The following is a 19633-nucleotide window of genomic DNA, read 5'->3' on the forward strand; positions in this document are numbered from 1 at the left end:
TGTGGCTGTTTGCAGACTGCATGTGTGTGTGTTGTCTAAGAAGGTCCAGAGCCTCATCTACAGGGATCCCTGCAGTGTGTCAGCAGTGGGGCACGTCCTGGGCATGGCACAGTTTCCCATACTGGTGAGAGCACTGAGGACTTTTTGCATCTTCCAGGGTTTACGTCTTGTCTCTGTAGTGAGGTCGGATGGGGGCACAGAGATGTCCCAACACCTCTGAGTGGAGCGGGGGGTGGGGGTGCTCCTCAGTGCTTTCCTGCCAGGCCATCACGTGACCAGGACAGGGAGCGTTATTCCCTCAGTTCTCTTTTTGCCACCACAGAGAGAGGATATCTACTGCTGTGCCCCATGTTTCCCCCTCACCTCATTCTTGAGGCTGAGGAGACTTACTTATCTTAAAGATTTTTTAAAACATCAATAGTCATTCTAGTTCTTACATACCTGCATATGACACCTTGACAGAATTTGGTCTTTGGTTTAAGTTTTCACTCTTCAAGAGACACTTGACACGTCCCTTCCTCCTGTCCCCCTGTTGACTCTCTAGAACCTTCGTTTCGGGGGGGGGGGGCGCGGGGATGGCACCCTTGCTCTTGGTTGTGTGATGGTTTGGGTCGGGGGATGCTGGGAGGAGGAGAGGGCACTCCTATCCTTTCGGAGGGCGCTGGGGATCTTTTCCATAGTTGGCCTGCGCAGTCTCAATATGTGCCTATACAGAAGACCACTTGATGAACAACAGTTAAGAGTGTAGCCCTGTTTTACAAAGGAACCTTAAATGCTGAGGAGCCCTGTCTGGGTCTCCTTAGCATCTGTATTAACAACTTAGGCTCAGGTTTAACAACTCCCAGTATGGGAAAAATGCATAACCTTGAGGAGCGGAACTGCAACCCAGTTGTACGTTTCTTCTTACTGTTGCACACCTCTGAGTGGGTGGCAATGGGGAGGCACAGTTGGATTTTTTTGTTTGCCACGATTGGGAGATACTGGCAAAATTATCACAGGTGGTGAGGGATGCTTGCTGTGTTTGCTGTTGTTTAAAGTGACTTCCCCCCCTTTCCATCTTGCTGCTGCGTGCGCTGCCGATGCAGTTGCGGAGCTTGAGGACCGTTCTGGATGGCTTTTCTTTGGTTAACACTGTGTGACCTGACTGATATACTGCTGAGTAGTAGTACTATAGGTTTACACTGAGTAGTAGTTTGAGCTGCTGGCAGTTTTCCTGAAGACTCCGGTGGGGCTGCAGGCTGTAAGCAAGAGCCCTGGGCAAGGGCTGAAGTCAGCTGATCGATATAGAGCATTATCGTCTTTAGACCCAGCTGAGCAGCCCCCACATTTTCAACCCTTCTCCTGTCAATGTTGCTCTAGTAATATAGTAATGACAACTGTCTCAGAAAATCCTATAGAATGTATTTAGAGATCAGATGAGAGTAAAAGAAAAGGAAACCTTACTACTTTTCCTTCTTTCTCCCTGCAGAATGGAGGAGGCAGACAGTGTCTTTAGGCGGCCGTTGGTGAATGTCCATGGGGTCCCCCTGTTTTGGAGCATTGCTGAGGAATGGGCCCAGGTGGAGACCTTCCAAGCCAGGCCAGATGACCTTCTCATTGCCACTTACCCCAAATCAGGTGCCTGTGACAAATGTGCTTTCTAGATTAATTTGTTCATACATCCAGTGCAAACTTGTTATCTCTTTGTTGCAATTGATCTGGAATACAGATGCTCGAACTCCTACAGTTTCAACTCTCCTCCTCCACCAGTGGGGATCAGGCAGCCAATTAATCACCAGGCTGTTTGCAACCTGTTTGTGTGTCTTTGCAGAAATAGGTTACTGGCCGCCATTAGAAATCAATTCCCAGCTGGAGGAGTCAGCAGGGCATTGACTTCTGATCTCTTGTTGGGGAAATTTTGCTTTATGCTCAGCAAAGTTTGTTAAGGGGGAAGGCAAAATCAGGCGCTGACTTGCAGATGATCACAGGGATCAGCTGGAAGTCAGGTTCTTCTGATCTCTCACACTGGAGACTTCACTGTGTCTCAGACTTGCAGAGATGCAGCAAATGTGGTGGAGAGGATACGAAACCGAGCTGCTCCTCCTCTTCTCCCCATCCAAAGCTTATTTGGGTTGTAGAGGAAAAGGAGGAGCTCACTCTTGTTCTCTTTTTAATAAAATTTTTATTGGATTAGAATCATTTAATTTCACATTACAATCAATTCCCCCATTTCCCAATTTCTAACCCCCTCCCTTTCCCCCCCTTTTTGTAGACTTCCAACAGTTTTCCAACCCTTTGTCCCTTTTCCCTTACTCATTTTAAATTCATCTATCTAACAAACATATACTTTCCCTTTATTCTAAGCAATAATTCTTTGACTATTTTTAATACTCTGTACCCTATCTTTAATTCCCTTCTTCCATATTGGACAAACAATTTGTCCCATTTTTTCATAATTTCAAATATTTCTGTAAACCATATAAACCATACATTCATATAAGTCAACCAATTTAACTTATACTCTATATGTTACTTTTTCTGCATATCTTATCTTCATTCTGCTTTAGTTATATTTAATTATATTATTATTTTTATTCTACTTTGATTATACATCTATATAACTATCATCAAAAGTTATCAATCAATTTAGCCCATATATATCTTCAGGTAGACTTATTCAATTTAGTACATTATACAATTTTTACCCAAAATAATATTAGTTAGTCAGTCCTTATAGTTAATTATTTTCTATCAATATTCTATATATTATTCTATATATAACAATCTAACAAGGTAGCTGCTTAGAAATTCTCATTTGCCTCTCCACCCCCCGGTAAAGTCATCCCCTCTGCATTTTATTATGTTTCAATAGTTCTCAAACTGCCATTGTTCTCCACAACCCAAGTTCTTAGCTGGGGTGGGGGGAGAGATCATGTCTCCTCTCCTAACTTGAAGAGGAGAGATATCTCCTTCCGTTCTTCCTTTTGCAATGAGAAGATAAGAAGCATTGATTCTGTTCCCATCTCTCAGCTTGGATCAGGGGAGACAAACAATCTCTTTCTTCTCTCTCTTTGGCAAAGGGGAGATCAGAAGTTGATAACTTCTGGTCTCCAACTTCACTGGGTAGCAATTTTCCTGAGGGGAAGGGGTAACACAGAAGTCCATTCTCAGCTGGGACTTGGCTTCTGTTCACCCTTGAAGCTTTCCTGTGACCCTCCACCACAAAGCTAGGGCACAGGAAGTGCTGGGAAATCAGAACCCGATTCCCAACCAATCCCCAAATCAGCTGTGAATTGGCTTCTGACCCATAGGCAACTTCAGACTTGTTCAGCAACTGTTTGAATTGATCAGTGCAAACTGGATACATCCTTTATTGGCTCGCATGCTGATTGTGAGTGTCGAATAGCTGATGTTCAACTGTCAAACAAAATTGCAAAATTCATGGCACCCCTAATCTGGATATCTTGTGTTTTGGTTCTCTCACCTACCGAGGTACAATATTGTCTTTCTTTCCCCCCTTTTTTATTCAAAAGCATTTTATTGAAAAGGCTTTACAAAAAATTCAGTTATCACGTTACAGAGCATGTAAAGATTATGACATCAGGAAATGGGCAGGGCAAACCATTCAGAAAGGCAGGTTTCTAACATCTACATCAGCAACTGCCTTCTCTAGCCAGGCCCCTCAACAGGACTTTTCTAAATAGTCTGGCACTGTAACTGCATTTAAAGTCAGAAGACCAATTCTAAGGCACCATCAGGTCTTGTCAGGTATTTCCCCCCAAGCACTTCACTGCATCACTCAGCAGTCTCTGCTGGAACTTCCAGGCCACATTCTCAAGCCTGCCTGGAAATGATAACCAAAACACCTGTAAGATAAGCAGCTATCAACCATTCATCAAAACAGGTTTCCCTCTGCATGTTCTCACCCCTGCTCTCACCCTGAGTGCCTATGAATGGCATGGCTCTGCCCACAAACCCCTGAGCAATCTTGAAGAGGGAGGCTCCCGTGGAGGTGTGTATGCTATTGTTTTAACAATATTCGGCAAAAACCAGAAAGTCAAAGATCAAAAGAGTTTATTGTCTATAGCCATAGGCCGTCACAATTCACCAAACATTGACTAATAAACAATTAACACTGAGAGATCTCTGTCTTTTGGTGCTACACCTCTGAAGATGCCAGTCATAGCTGCTGGTGAAACAGGAACTACAATGCCAAGACCACGGCTATACAGCCCGGAAAATCCACAACAACCATCATTCTCCGGCCGTGAAAGCCTTCGACAATTCATCAATAAACAATTAAGTCCCATATCACAGTTTATATAAGTTACTAAAATTAATTAAAATGATACAGTATGCCAAACTATCCCAGGGATCACGAAGCAGCCTCATTCACTACCACCCAGTCATTCTGCTGATAATTAATGTAGCACCTTAGAAATTGTTCCAACACCTGATTAACCCTTTCTGTTTGTCCATTGGTCTTGGGATGATGAGCGGAGCTTAACCCTTGCTCTATCCACGCCACCTGCAACAACTCCCTCCAGAATTTGGCCATGAACTGTGCCCCCCTGTCGGAGATTACCTTCTCAGGAAACGAGTGCAAACGGACCACATGCTGCATAAACAAAGCAGTCAACTTTTTGGCCGTCAGTAGTTTGGAACATGGTATAAAATGGCCTGTTTTGAAAATAAGTTTCAGCACACTACCTGGTGTTAACCTATATACAGTTGTATTCTGAGAAAATTAATCGAGAATTACATGTATTAAATCAAACTTCATCCATTCCAATGGAATTTAGCAAGGTAAGTCCAAAGTAATGTCCAAAAATTCATAAATGGTATAGTTCATATTTCTTTTCTTCCTTTTTGTCTTTTTTTCAGGTGGATGCTGATATAGTTCCGGTGCTGACCGAGGTGGCCTTGCGCTCCTGTCGGTTGGCAACGAGCCCGCCAGCTTGTGTTCTTGCTCGTTTTGAGAACTCTTTGTCACAGCCAATTTTCTCTTTCTATAAACATACCGCAACAACTGTTGCGGCACGCACCCAACAGGAAATTGGAGTGCTACTATGTGGTATGGAATTGATGGTCTAAAGGAATATTGTAAGTCCGACATTGAAAAATGCAAAAATGTTTTATTTATGTTTGTACTGAGAATGCTTATGAATGGAATTATGTTTATAGAAAGAGAAAATTGGCTGTGACAAAGAGTTCTCGAAACGAGCAAGAACATAAGCTGGCGTGCTCGTTGCCCACCAACAGGAGTGCAAGGCCACCTCGGTCAGCACTGGAACTATATCAGCATCCACCTGAAAAAAAGACAAAAAGGAAGAAAAGAAATATGAACTATACCATTTATGAATTTTTGAATTTTTGGACATTACTTTGGACTTACCTTGTTAAATTCCATTGGAATAATTTATATCTACTCAGGAAGGTGGGGTTGGGCTGAGTCATCCTGTAAGAGTTTCCCAGGGTGTGGAATGCTAATAAATCAAACAACCAAGGAAAAACAAGTCTCCCACAGGAAAAGTGTTTTTGCCATATATCAAAGGAATCACTGATCAGATGGGAAAGTTTATGAAAAAGCGCAACCTTCAAGCAGTATTCAGACCCGCCAGAAAAATACAACAGAAGCTACAATCAGCAAAAGACAGTAGAGACCCCCTCACCGCTGCAGGAGTATACCGCATTCCCTGCAGCTGTGGACAAATTTACATCGGGACCACACAGCGTAGTATTCAGACAAGAATAAAAGAACATGAAAGACACTGCAGACTTGGCCATCCGGAAAAATCAGCAGTGGCTGAACATAGCCTAACAAACAGGACACAGTATCCTATTCCAGGACACTAAAATACTGGACAACACTTCCAACTACTTCGTCAGATTGCACAGGGAAGCCATTGAAATTCACAAGCATAAGCACAATTTCAACAGGAAAGAAGAGACTTTAAGAATGAATAGAGCATGGTTTCCAGTCCTGAAAAACACCAGGCTAACAAAATACTCTATACTCTACAATAGCCCTGCAGAGAAGATTAGCACATCAAGCACCAATCCATATGCAAAAGAACCTCCTCAGGATACAGTGAAGCCTCCCTCCATTAGCATTCCACACCCTGGGAAACTCTTACAGGATGACTCAGCCCAACCCTACCTTCCTGAGTAGATATAAATTACCTGCCAACTTCTTTTCCACACTGTGACACTGAGAGATCTCTGTCTTTTGGTGCTACACCACTGAAATGCCAGTCACAGCTGCTGGCGAAACGTCAGAAACTACAATGACAAAACCACGGCTATACAGCCCGGAAAATCCACAACAACCATCGTTCTCTGGCCGTGAAAGCCGACAATACATCAAAAAGGTGGAAGTTTTCTTCTAAACCAGAAAGATGAAAACTTGAACCTTATGGAATCTCTGGGAATGCAGAATGCCACAGGAATAGACACACCAATGGAACAAGCTTATCCCAACCTCACTGATGGAATGCAACTTGAAAACAACCTGAACAGCTGGGCAAGCCAAAGGCAATTGCTCCAAGTCTGCCTCTAAGCTGAATGCATCTCTGAAGCACAAGTCTGCAACGAGCTGGAATTGATCATCCATCTACTCAAGGACTTTGGCATAGATAAACTGATTTCTCTATTTCGCAGATACCTTTATCAAACCATTTGAGAAGGAGAAGCTTGAACAGCTAAGCAAGATGATGAACCTTCATGACTTCTGACACTTGAGAAGGGGTTGTTGGGATTTTTGTATGTGTCCTACATTCAGTCATGAAAGAGTTAAATTGTTATTATGTTTGTTTAGTCAGTTAGCATAGGACCACTTAGGCCTTGAGTAAAAGTTCCTGTCATGGAAAGGGGAGCCTTTAGTCTTAATGAAGGAATCTAGGATTGTCTATTGGATGAGCCAGGGGGCAATTAGCTAGCAACAGATACTAAAGTTTTATAGTTCTTTGTTCACTCTCAGTCTTCGCTCAATCTTTGTCTCTAAGTTTCTCTCTCTAAGCTCCAAGTTTAGCCATCAAGATGTAGTTAGTTATCTATTCTTTATTTTCTTATCAAATTTACCCTTTTTCCTTGTTATGTAGTAAAGTCTTTTTATAGAGCTAAAACTACAGAAGTCGTCTACTTATTTCCAATGCGCGAATATCAAACTCTGCTACCTCACTTATCTCTTTTTTTAATCTCACCCACCGATTCTGGATTGTGTTTCTGGCCCTTATTCAGATTCTGGAATTTTGGGACCATTCTTTCCTATGGCAGAATTAAGTTGGGGGCCTGGAGTGGCTGTTTTTTGACCAAATGGAACCAAATTTGCAGAGATCAAGTTCCTCCCTTTCCTCTAAAGACCCACCACATTTGAAGGGAATTGGACAAAAGGGTCCCATTTTACAGACCTCTGAAGAACCCTTGCCATTCTTGTCTCCGCTGTTTTCTATTGAGGAAAAGGCATCCTCCAGCGCAAAGAAGCAGGCGGCTCAACAGAACCAAGGCCCAACTTGGCAACATATACAGGCACATGCTCAAGGCCTCAGAAAGCAAGAAGATGGGGTCTTTGGCGGCCTCTGAGTCCTCCTCTCCCTGTGGCCTGCTGTCTTCTGGCTTTTGCAGCAGCCCTTTGTCACTAGTACCCCTTGAAGTTGTGACATTACAGGTACAGTCACCCCAACCACCACCCACAGCTGCCAGTGCACTCATAAGGACTGTAACTGTATTAGAGAAATATCTCAAGGCAAAATGAAATCACTTACGATTCTCTGTCGGTGTTTTTGTTTGGATATTTTCTTTTAACACCCATCAAAGTTTGCTACTTTTCTAACATCTTGCATAAGAGACAGGCCTGGCCACTGTCCCATAGCACAAAAGGACAGCTGTCAGGCAACTTGTATGGCTCATGAGGCAGTCCTCTGCCACGGCCTCCAGCTCGTCTTATCTCCTGAGTTTCACGTTCCCACTGCTGCCGATTGCCAGTCCCATAGCCTGCAACCACACAGTCATCCCAGCTGCAGCTGGGGGAAGTCTGGCCAGAAGGGCCTCTCCTCCTTTTCTGGTGCCAGTGTGCCTGCAAGCACCACACTGGCCAGGAGAGCTTGTCTCGCCAGCAAGGGAGTGTGTTGGCATGGAGGGCTGTACTGCCCTGAGGCCAGGGGTCACACATGGTCACCAGCATGGAGACCACCTTTCTCGAGAGGTTGCGGTTGGTCCTCGATGCCCCTTTGCAACCTCTGAACCAAGGCTCTCTACACCGGAACAAGCTGTGCTCGGTTCACCTCCCCTGAAGCACCAGCACCACTGAAGGGGCCTGGCCAAGCTGCCTACGCCACAGCAAAGTTTCTCAACAAACACTCTCTGGGGGAGTCAGCCTCTAGTCACTGCTGAGCAGTCTCTCCCCCTGCCCTGGGAGGGCATCGAAGGCTGCCAAGGGAAAGGGGCTCTTCTGCTGCACTAGGCGCTCCAGCAGGGTGTAGGTGGCGTCCCAGTGGGCAGAGTCATCACGGAACAGGCGGGGCTCTGTCATGCCGATCTGCACCTGCTACTCACACAGCCATGTTGTGGGAGAGATTTCCTGGGATCTTTGCTGCGGCTACTGACATCTTGGGTCACAGCTAGGATTCTCTGAGGAACCCATGCTGAGAGCGTTCATCTCTAGTAGGTGAAGGAGGCGGGCCTTGCAGTAAATGTTTCTGAGGTCCGGGGCCTTCACTGCTGCCCTAACGTCGGTGCCGCCACCTGTCACCATGCTGGCCATGGGGCATCTCTGCATGCCCAGGCCCTGACTGCTTCTGGACAGCAGCAGAGAGCCTGGCTGCCTTGTGTGACACATTCATTACCTGGATGTGGGGCAAAGACCGATGGTAGCCAGCCTGGTGGCTGCCTTCCCCCGCCTAACAATGCTTGCACCATCCCTGCCCAGAATCTCCCCAGGTTGCCACTAGTTTGTGTCAGCAGAAGTCCCAGCGCTGCGACTGGGAGCAGGTCCATTTAAAGGCAACCTTCTGTGAAGGAGCAAAATGGGAAGGATGAGAAGGTAAAATCGTTGGTCCCCTCTGCGTCCTCACTCCCACCAGCACCACAGAAGGGGGGACAAAAAGGCTCTTCCCCACAATATTATAGGTACTCCATATTCTGATAGGAATGAGGAGAGATACCTATCTATCTAGTCTAAGGATGGGGAAGGATTGCAGGACAAGTCCTGCGTCCCTGGTGGAAGATGGAGAGGAGAGAGAGTTGTGTGACAAAGAGAGGAAGAAGAAGAAGAAGGAGTCACGAGGAGAAAGTCCTGAGATTAGCAATCTACACCTCAAAGGATAGTTCAGGGCAGTAAAGAGTAGAGAGTGAACAAATCAGTTACCTGTCAATTCAATGTCAGTTACCGTGCTCAGTTCAAGGTATTGGTTATTACATAGAAAGCTCTTCATGGCCTTGGCCTGACATACTTACGGGACTGCCTCCCTCCCTATGTACCTCCACGGCAGCTTTGCTCATCCGAACAGGGTCTCTTGCAGGTGCCAGCCTGCACCTGGGTGAAATCATCAGCAGCCTGTACACAGGCTTTCTCTGTGGTGGCCCCCACCCTATGGAATTGCCTGCTTGAGGAGGTCAGGAGGAGAGCTCCCACACACTTGGCTTTCTGCAAACAATGAAAAACCAAATTATTCAAAAAGATTTTTACTCAGATAGGAGGGCGATATCGTAGGGAGGGGGTCTCAGATGTTTCACTGATGAGTTAGGAACCATAGACTTCACCATTATGCTGCCTTACATATTATCTGTTGCTTTAAATATGTACTCCCATATACTACCTGTGCTTCATGTTGTTTAATTTCAGTCCTAGAACTGAATATGTTCTGTTTCAGTAATTCTTCAACCCAATTGGATCCTTGCTAATGCTATGTCTTTGTAAACTTGTATTAATTTACCTTATGACATTGTTTATGGAAATGTGCTTGACACTGTATGGAAATGCCTGCCCTTGTCCTTGCTACTTGTGCTGTTAGCCACAGCTTAGAAGCTTGTATTAGCTCTATCAGAAATGTGTGTTGCCTCTTTAAGGCTTTGAATGATGGGAATTGTAGTTTATGCTGCCACCAACAGGGCGAGGGATATTTGAATCCTTAATGACCTTGTTCCTGTGTTTTGTTCACAACTTCTCTTCCTCCCTTTGTCTGTACTGAGCATCTCCCACGAGGAAGGGGAAAGATGACTGCTTTTACCTCACCTTAAATAAACTACTGCTATGATACACAGGAAGCGTCCTTCTCTTGGCTGAGCTGGAAGTTGGTTCGGGGTCATTTGTAATGGAATCCCTTGGGTCAGCAGGTAGCTAAAGAGGAGTGGTAACCTGGAAGTCCAGGAAACTACGGTTTGTACTAATCTCACACTATGTAATCTGCCTTGAGTCTCAGTGAGAAAGGCAGACGTATAAATGACATAAATAAATGCCCTGACCTCTCTATCTTTCAAACTTTATGGTTGTTCCCCTCTGAAACCTGAGGAAAGGGACAACGTTGGTCCTCCTCTTCTAACAAAAAGTGGATTGGCGTTCTTGCAGCCTGAGTGCGAAGAAAGCAAGCGATTTACTATGCTATACCGAATGGTTCTGGGGTTTCTATCTAATCACATGTCTATGCTGTTTTCAGGCACTACTTGGATTAGTGAAATTGTGGACATGATCTATAATGATGGGGATGTGGAGAAGTGTCAACGGGATGCCATTTTCAATCGTGTCCCTTTCATGGAATTGATCATTCCTGGCATGTCAAATGGTAAAGTATTTGCCATGGGTGCAAACGACAAAGAAAATCATGTTTCCTCCCCTTGTTGACTAGTTTTTTTGTTGTTTTTTTAACGAAGGGGATGTATACATCATCCTCTGAAATGTAAACCGGTCTTTTCACAATCAGCTCAAGAACCTTGAACAGAGATACCCTTGCAACTGCGCAGGGATGCAACTCATCCTGCCCTCTGGAGGGAGTCCTGCTTTGGGGCACGGGTGCTGCTCCTGGGATGATGCCTCAGCACCACCTGTCTGTTTCACGCAGGCCGCCGGGCAGGATCCTGGTGCCTCTCCAGTTGGGAGGGAGCCTCCTTTCTTGTGGGGCCCCGGGGGTCGAGACTGCAGGTGCCGGTCAAGGTGTGCTTGAGCTCGGCCGATTGCGCACACTCCGACTTGGGGAGTCACTCCCATGGACAAAATCCGCGTTGGGTGGGACCATGCTGGTTCTTTTACGAGGGAGAAACTGATTAGACATCACATCAGCTAGTTTTTGACCATTCCAGTTGTTCAAGGTATCTTGGCATCTTCTAACTCCTAAATCTGAACCTTTACAGTCTCAGGAACAGACAATTAGCTGTGAGGCCTTTGGAAAGTTTTTTGCTGCTAAAATAGCACAAATGCACTTTGACCTGGATGCCAGCTGTAATATCCCATATCTTATATCCCACCTAGGTCTTAGAGTCAATAGGCTGTTTGGCCAGAAAAAGACAGCAATATAACTAAAAAATTACTGCTGTTCAATATTCATTAAAAACAATGTTTAATTGCAGCAGCTGTATATTTACACACATTTCATATTATATTAAAATCCAGGTCTGCTAACACAGTCATAAAATGATAGTTAGGAGAGCAAACAGGCTTCTTATTCACATGAGGATCCAGACATTTTCTTCTCAGATCTGAATAAATTACACAGAAAAAGAAGAAATGCTCAATAGTTTCTACTGAAGACTTATCACAGATACAAACTCTAGATCCCCTTTCTTAGTCTAGAAATTGTCCGTGTAAGACAGCAATTGGAAGTGAATTCATTCTAGCAAGAAAAAAAAATCTCTGATAACATGGTACTGTAATATTACAGAAGTAATATGGTAACTGGTATTGATTAAAATATGAATATCCAAAATACATGAGCGAATATCTGTGCCGCTTCCATTCCTGGAGACCTCGCTATTCTTCCTCCAAAAGGTGGCTACTAGCCAAAGCAAATCAGAAGGAATCTGCTGGATTCTGGAAAGTCCTCAAGTTTGGTTTCACCAGGAATGGAACTAGAAATCCATGCAGAATGTGGCTGTCTGAGCATTTGCTGGCATCTCTAAATCGGGCTAGAAGAAAATGATGTTTGTTTCCACTGCCTCATTTTTCCCCCTTGCTTTCTCTCTCTCTCTCTCTCTCTCTCTCTCAGGTGTAGCACGGCTGGCCGAAAGACCTTCTCCTCGATTAGTGAAGACTCACCTCCCAGTGCAGCTCCTCCCTGAGTCCTTTTGGGAAAACAACTGCAAGGTAAACAATTTGGCCCCTATTAGGATCCACCATTGAAGTGAGAGACTTTTTTTGCTTCAGCTGGTGCCTAAGAGGGAATCTCTGAACTTGCTTCAACTATTTTCCCTCAACAATCAAGAAAAAAGTAAAAGTGCATTTAAAGAGTCAAGAGCAAGAAAGTCTCAAAGTTTCTGCTTAATTCTTTCATCACTGGGCATGGTCCATATTAATTCTAGATGGGAAGCAAAAATTAGCAGGTGTCCAGCAGCCCCTGAGAGACTACCCAAAATACCTATGCTGTAATGAAATATGTTCATCTCTGTGATGCCACTGGGCTCCTGTTTCAGCCGTCTCTAGGGATGGGAACAACATCAATGGGGGCCCATCTCGTCCAGCGTTCCGTCTCACCAGTTACTCTGGAGGCCCCACAACAGGGCACAGAGCCTGGGGCCTTCCCTGATGTTGCTTCTTGGGGCCAGGATTTGGCAGCTTATCACCCCTGAATGCAACATTTCCCTGCACACTACATAGGTAGATGTGAAGAGCTCCTTTCTCCCCGATCAAGAGATCTGTTGGCTGTATCCCAGCATTCCAGTACTTCAGAAATGTGAATATAAGGGGAGAACACCAACCTGGCCACTGTGAAAAAGACACCAGCACAAGTGGGGAACATTGGTGGACTTTGGATGTAGCACTTCAAAAAATACATAGGGCTTCAAGAAAACAGAGGCCACGGTCCCAGAATCCAAATCGCTCCTGCCGGCACCACGAACGCAGCCAGTGGTTCACCTCCATAATCTTCTGTCCCCGTTTCATTTATCTTTCTCTGATGTGCAGGATCAAAGAGAATACCACTTGTGCCCCCGTTCTTTTCAGTTGCCTCCTGTGGGCTTCATAGTCAGCCTTTATGTGCCCAGTGGTGTTCACGGCCATGTCATTTGTTCGCACGTGGACCATCACAAATGACTCGCTTGGCCATCTGGTCTGTGATATCCTTGATCTTTGCCCTGGCAAGCAACACACTTCTCGGGCCATAGGATCAGGCTGGGACCCCCAATGCTTCATGCCCCTCAGCAACCAGTCACCAAGACTTTCCTTTCCTTTTGCATGTTATTTGCTTGCAGCTCCATGGCGCCCCTACTAGTTCTTTCTGGTCCTTGTTGTTGTACGTCTGCGAGTAATTCTGTCAAAGGCTTGGGATCCAGCGGCCCCCGTGCCATCGGGTGCTGTCTCGCTCTGTGCCTTCGGGCTCCTGCTGCTGATCTCTGAAGAGATTCATTAGGAAAATATTCTGTTCTATTGCCCCTCCCACCATTCTCCCCATAGCTTGGCAGGGCTTGAAGAAGTATGTTGATGAAATCCATTTCTTCTTCGATCTTGTCATGGGCTGGGCCCACCCAAGCTGGTAGCCCAGGTACTAACACGAAGCCAAGGAGTGTTCAAGAGTCACAAGCTGAGTCCAGTCTGTAGTCAGACCCCAAGGTAAACGCCAGGGGTGTGTCCAAGATCCACAAAGCCAAGCCAAGTCCAGTCCGTAGGTCAGAGCATGAGGGTATCAAGGCAAGGTGCAGGCAAGAGTGAGATGCAAGGTACTAGGAAGTGGTTGCAGGCAATAGACACGTTGCTTCCACGCCCGGCAGTTCCTCCAGACTGGCTCTTATAGCCAGGCGTGGTTTTCAGCCAGCTGCTGGGGCTTCATCCTGACGTTACTCATCGTCACTCTCCAGCAGCTGGCATTGGCTCAAGAGGTGAGCCCTGCGCCGTCTCTCCTTCAGTTCCAGTCTCTGGCGCTGCCTGCGGCGTTCCTTGGGCGTGGGTGAACCTGGGGGGGTGGAGGCTCTTGGCTGCGCTGCACCTATAGAAGTCCCTGGCTGAGCTTCCTCTGTGGTATTGGAGCAAGAGGGTGCTGGTGCCTCAGCTGCTGGCTGCAAGCTCTGATCAGCCGGCTTCTGCTGAATCAGGGCTAGGGCTGGCTACACAGGGCTCCTCTTCTCCTGAGGAGTCCTGGCTGGCTACACGAGGCTCCTCTCCTCCAGAGGAGACCTCACTCTCAGACAGGGCCATGACAGATCTCTTGAAGGGTGCCGACCTGTTCTTCCAGGCTCCTCGCTTTTTCTTCTAGTATCACTACCAGCTTGCAGTTATGGCAAGTACATCATTTGGGTTTTACTCAATCAACATTTCATTCTGAATTTTCAAGCTGAAAGGAGCAATTAGATGTAGAGTTCATAGAACTTGTTCCTTTTTCCAATCATCTTTTAAAATGTCAAATCTTCCAAAGAATAACTGACATCCAAATAGGGTTATAATAATAGTAATAATAACATTCAATTTAATAATAATAACATTTTATTTATATTTTGCCCTTCAGGACGTTAATGCCCACTCAGAGTGGCTTACAAAGTATGTCATTATTATCCCCACAACAATTAACACCCTGTGAGGTGGGTGGGGCTGAGAGAGCTCTGGGAGAGCTGTGACTAGCCCAAGATCACCCAGCTGGCTTCAAGCGGAGGAGTGGGGAATCAAACCGGGCTCTCCAGATTAGAGTCCCGCGCTCTTAACCACTACACCAAACTGGCTCTGGTTGCCCGACTGCTTAAGAAAAAAAAGTGTCAGTTTAGGAGGTTTTGTGCATGAGCACAGCACGCATGTGCTGCTGGGACAGGTGTGATGACGTCACTTCCGGAAGTAACCTTGTCTGCCACTCCCACCACCCGGGCAGCTTGGCAGGGCGAGGGCTGGAGCCGCAGAGCAAGGCTGTCTCAGGTCGTGGGGGCACCTCCGTCTGTTGCCTGACCAGTCTCGCTGCTGGGCCAGACCAGGTGCCTGGTACTTTAATCCCATTTCCCTCAGTCCAAAAGAATACCAGGCTGTCCAGGTGAATACGAGACGCCTCACAACTCTCCTTTCAAATGTATATTTTCCATATCTGCTCTTTGGACTTACTGAGCTGCCGCATCAATGAAGGCAAACCCTCCAATTCCTTCCCTGTAGATAATCTACGTGGCCAGGAATGCTAAGGACGTGGCCGTCTCTTATTACTACTTCCACCAGATGGCAAAGATACACCCTGAACCTGGCACCTGGCAGGAGTTCCTGGAGAGATTTGTGGCTGGGGAAGGTAAGGCCTTGGGGAAAGGAAGTCACCCCTGAGCAGAGGCCACAGTTTTTCCTAATCTCTTCTCACTAATGCTCCTGACATTAATTCTCACTAACGTGATCTGATTTCTACGGGGACTTTGAATTGTGTGTGTGTGTGCGCGCGTGCGTGCGCGCGTGCGCATATCTGTGCTTGTTGTGCTTTACCCGTCTCCCTTCCCTGATACTGAGAGGGAATTGTGGGGACGGAGAGAGGATTTTTAAAGCAGAATACGGAGGGAAAGGGGCGCGTGCGGCCTACGTGACAAGCGGCAGTTGCACGTGCCCAGCTGAGCTCTGTGTGTGCAGGCAGAGGCGATGGCTGGAGAAGCGTGGAGGTGAGCTTGATGCTCCTCCTGAGTAGGACATGGCCATTCATGGCCTTTCAGAAGCCCTGGGGAAAACGTGGCCAGGGCATATGAAAACAGGAGAAGACATTTAAATCAAAGATGAGTAAACCTTCCACAAAACTGATCGTCTACTCACAGTCTGTGCAGAAATACTCTGCACCCTAGAATTTCACATAAGAAAGTCAATGACTAAACTGAGGCTATCATACTCTGGTCACATCATGAGAAGAAAAGACTCTCTTGAAAAGACTCCTCACCCCCATCAAAAGATTTTTAAAAATCTTTTGGTAAATTGCTAGGAAAAGCTGAAGGCAAGAATGCTAGGGAAAGGGGAAGATCTAACCTGAGATGGGTTGCCTCAGTAAAGGAAGCTACAGGGATTTCCTTTGATATGGTCTGTGGTGGCGGTGACTGTTTGGAGAGATGGATTCAAGGGGAGTAGAGAAAGGGGAGCGAGCAGGGCAGAGATCCCATTGGCTATGCAGCTTTCCCTCCCTTACAGGGCGGCTCTTGCAAGGGCTGGTTCTCCACACAATTGGCCAGAATCCGAAGTGCAGCGAGGGAAGTGGGGTCTTGCAGGAGTCCACAATACAACCTCAACTTGGGAGTCAGCATCTGGACTAGCAAAATCAAAAAGAGTCCAGTAGCACCTTTAAGACTAACCAATTTTATTGTAGCATAAGCTTTCGAGAATCAAGTTCTCTTCGTCAGACTGTGGACAATAAATGGGTTGTGGCCTGAATGCCATCCCACGTTGTTCCCAATCCTAAACTAAATATGAGTCTCAAGCTTAGAAGAGTTTGCATGCCTTGGCATTGGTCCAAAACAAGGGCGCCTGATGGCAATCAGAAGCGGATTGGTGATTTAGCTGACAAGTAGTCAAGTCAAGTCAAGTTAGCCTTTATTGGCATATAGCAGCAATTCAAGTTATCCACTTACAAAAGGAAAGAACAAAGTTAAAAGATTGCTGTATTACAAATACAAAAATACATTTAGAGCTTAACTCCGTGATATCCTTTGACGCAACTTCAAGGCAGAATGGAGAAACTCAGCCACCTTCTCGGTTACATCATGAAGGGAATCGTTCAACAGTCTATAGACTTTGAGCGAGTCAGAACAATCCATCATACTACTTAAGACAGCTTTTAAGTATGTTTGACGTATACCAGCGTACAAATGACAGTGCAAAAGGACATGAGTAACTGACTCAACACATTTTTGTTCACATAGACAGCATCTAGCTGAATAGTCTATCCTGTTAAATCTGCCATGTAGAATGGCCGAAGGCAGAGCATTGCACCTGGCCAAAGAAAAGGCTCTACGAAGTTGGGGCACCTGCAGGGAGGATAAATATGGAGCCATCCTCCCTACAGTGAGGGGAACTTCAAAGCTCAGGGGAGAGCAGGTTTTAGTAGCCAAGCTATATAACTTCTGGCGCTCGATATCTAGCAACCTACTCTTAATTTGATGAAATGCCGCATTTGATGTTAACATAGACAGTGAGTCCACAGATATACCCATGCCTTCCATTTTTTCCATGATATACGCTGACCAGTTTGACACATTGGACTCTGAAAGCATTTGATATGTAAAGCTCCCAGGGTCAGAATTATAATGTAACCGTAGCCAGTATTTAAATGTCATAAGCCATGCCCTCGTTTCCACTAAAATTAAGCCAGTTTCTAAGCAAATGACTGCATATGGAACACACTTCGGTAGGCCCAGGATTTTTCTCAGAAATTTAGATTGGACACGTTCAATGACACGGTCAAAGGCCCTAATCCAAATCGGAATGCCATACAATAGTTGTGGAATCACTTTGGACTTAAAAATTTTGGAAGCAGCTGGTACAAATTGATTACCTCTGGTGAAAAAAAAAACGTGCTATAGCTGAAGTACTAATGTCTAGCTGACAAGTATATTTCCCAGTGGGCCACTGGGCTCCGATATTCAGGAGCAAGCAGAGCCAAGCCTCAGCAACTCTTCCAGTGCCTCAGGGCGGGGGCGGGGGGCAGTGGCTCAGACCCTCCACTGGCCACGGTAATTGGCGTCAGCTCTCCAGCGATGCCCACCCACACCGCTGCCCGGTTCTGTGAGGAAGCTCTGTGTGAACTGTTGCCCATTGCTGAGAATCCCTCCAATGCTGGCTTGTGCCACCGCAGGGGCAACTGGGCTTGGCTTGCTCCAGGGCCACCCTCACTTCCCAAACCACTCTTGGATGACGAGTTCTAGAGAACGTGAAAGCTTGGTGTTGTTTTGTGTTGTTTGGGTTGGTCCTAATAAAAAGTGTAACAGATTTTTGGACAGCCTCGAGGCAATATGCCCAGCAATACCCCTCTTCTGCTGCAAGCTAGAGCCAAAAAAAGGCATCCAGATGCAGAAGACCCTGGTTCAGTTTCACCTCAGTCACTTGGCAACACATAGAGATTCAGATTGTCCTGTCTTACAGCGTTGTTGTAGTGAATGTGCAATGTACACCAAGCAGCCCTTCCTCCTAATCTGGTCTGGATCATTTATTTTTGAATGGCATATCAGTTCTTTTATTTTTACATTTTTTGCAATCTTTATTTGAAAAGTGTATCTACCTGTCTCTCTCTCTCTCTCTCTCTCTGTGCAGTGGCCTTTGGATCCTGGTTTCACCACGTCAAAGGCTGGTGGGAGAAGAAAAAGGACCACCCTGTTCTGTATCTCTTCTATGAAGACATGAAAGAGGTGTGGGAAAAGAACACTCCATGCCCTTGGCCTTTACTTGAGGGAAAGGCGCTTGACATACTGAGAGGCAGGACGTAGAGGGGGTAGGCTGACTGTGATGGGGGACCCAGGTTTGAATCCCCACAGCCATTGACTTAGCTTCACCTACCTCACAGGAATGTTTTGCAGGTAAAGCAGCGGGGGGTACGACGTGCTATCTTGAGCTCTGTGCAGTGGGATAAATAAAATAACAATACTTAGAGAGCTTTTCTCTATTACTATCAGAGAGAGAGAGAGAGAGAGAGAGAGAGAGAGAGAGAGAGAATACTCAGTTTCTTTGAGTTCACTTGATTCTCCTCTCCTGGGAACCGACATGTGGTAGGGAAGGGATTGGGGAACTTGAAGCCACTAACATTCAGGTGTCTGAATCCATTCCCTCTTCCTCTTCCTCCTCCTCCTCACCTGGTGAGCAGGTTCTATAGCAGCCCCCCCCCCCAGCATTTTTCTCTAGTTCCCACTTCCCCCCGTTTCCTTTTCATGGGAAGCTTTTCCAGGCAAACTGGAGGCTTCTGTCAGGAACTCTTCTTGGCCTATCCAACCTGGCAGTAATTATTTGGGGTGTAAAGCATTTGAGGGAAGGACAGTGGAATGTCTGAGGCACCTTTTGATACTGTTACTGATCACAAGAGGAAAATATCAGCCCTAAAACCCTCTTATGGGCTCCAGGCTCTCGGGCCCCAAGGTTGCTCTGAGTACATCCTGGTTGCCAGGGCTTTTCTTCAGCTGGAACGCGGTGGAATGGAGTTCCGGCACCCTTTGAAAATGGTCACATGGCTGGTGGCCAGCAGCGCGGAGGGCAATCTAAACTCCCCTCTGTCTGGAGATCAGGGGGAGGGGCCACCGGCCATGTGACCATTTTTGCAGAGAGTGATATAAACTTTAAAAAACTCTCTCCTTGTTCCAGCTGACCCAAAGTGATGTCATTGTGTGGTCCTGGGAGTGTGCGCGCACTTGCACCAGGAGTTGCCCCCTGTGCTGGCAACCCACTGAGTTCCACCTCCTCTTTTCCCAGAAAAAAAGCCCTGCTGGTTGCTAAATTTGTCTTAATTGGTAATAAGGAATGAGGACTGTGCAAATCCTAATTAAGATTTTATTTTGAATTGTGAATTTTGTAGGTTTAATAGTGCACGCCATTCTTATG

The 19633-nt window shown here is 46.1% G+C and overlaps 1 protein-coding gene across 2 annotated transcripts in view; it reads left to right on the plus strand.

Moving 5' to 3' along the window:
• The window catches only part of LOC129337730 (sulfotransferase 1 family member D1-like), a 59008-nt gene that overhangs the window by 35948 nt on the left and 3427 nt on the right, over positions 1-19633 (plus strand). For both annotated transcript variants that reach the window (XM_054991662.1, XM_054991661.1), the window contains exons 2-6: positions 1469-1617; positions 10632-10757; positions 12174-12271; positions 15248-15374; positions 18359-18453. In XM_054991662.1, coding sequence (XP_054847637.1) covers positions 1470-1617; positions 10632-10757; positions 12174-12271; positions 15248-15374; positions 18359-18453 — 594 coding nt within the window. In that variant the 5' untranslated portion in view covers position 1469. The remainder of the gene's footprint in view (positions 1-1468; positions 1618-10631; positions 10758-12173; positions 12272-15247; positions 15375-18358; positions 18454-19633) is intronic.

This window comes from Eublepharis macularius, chromosome 11 (genome assembly GCF_028583425.1).
Source record: "Eublepharis macularius isolate TG4126 chromosome 11, MPM_Emac_v1.0, whole genome shotgun sequence".
Taxonomy (NCBI): domain Eukaryota; kingdom Metazoa; phylum Chordata; class Lepidosauria; order Squamata; family Eublepharidae; genus Eublepharis; species Eublepharis macularius.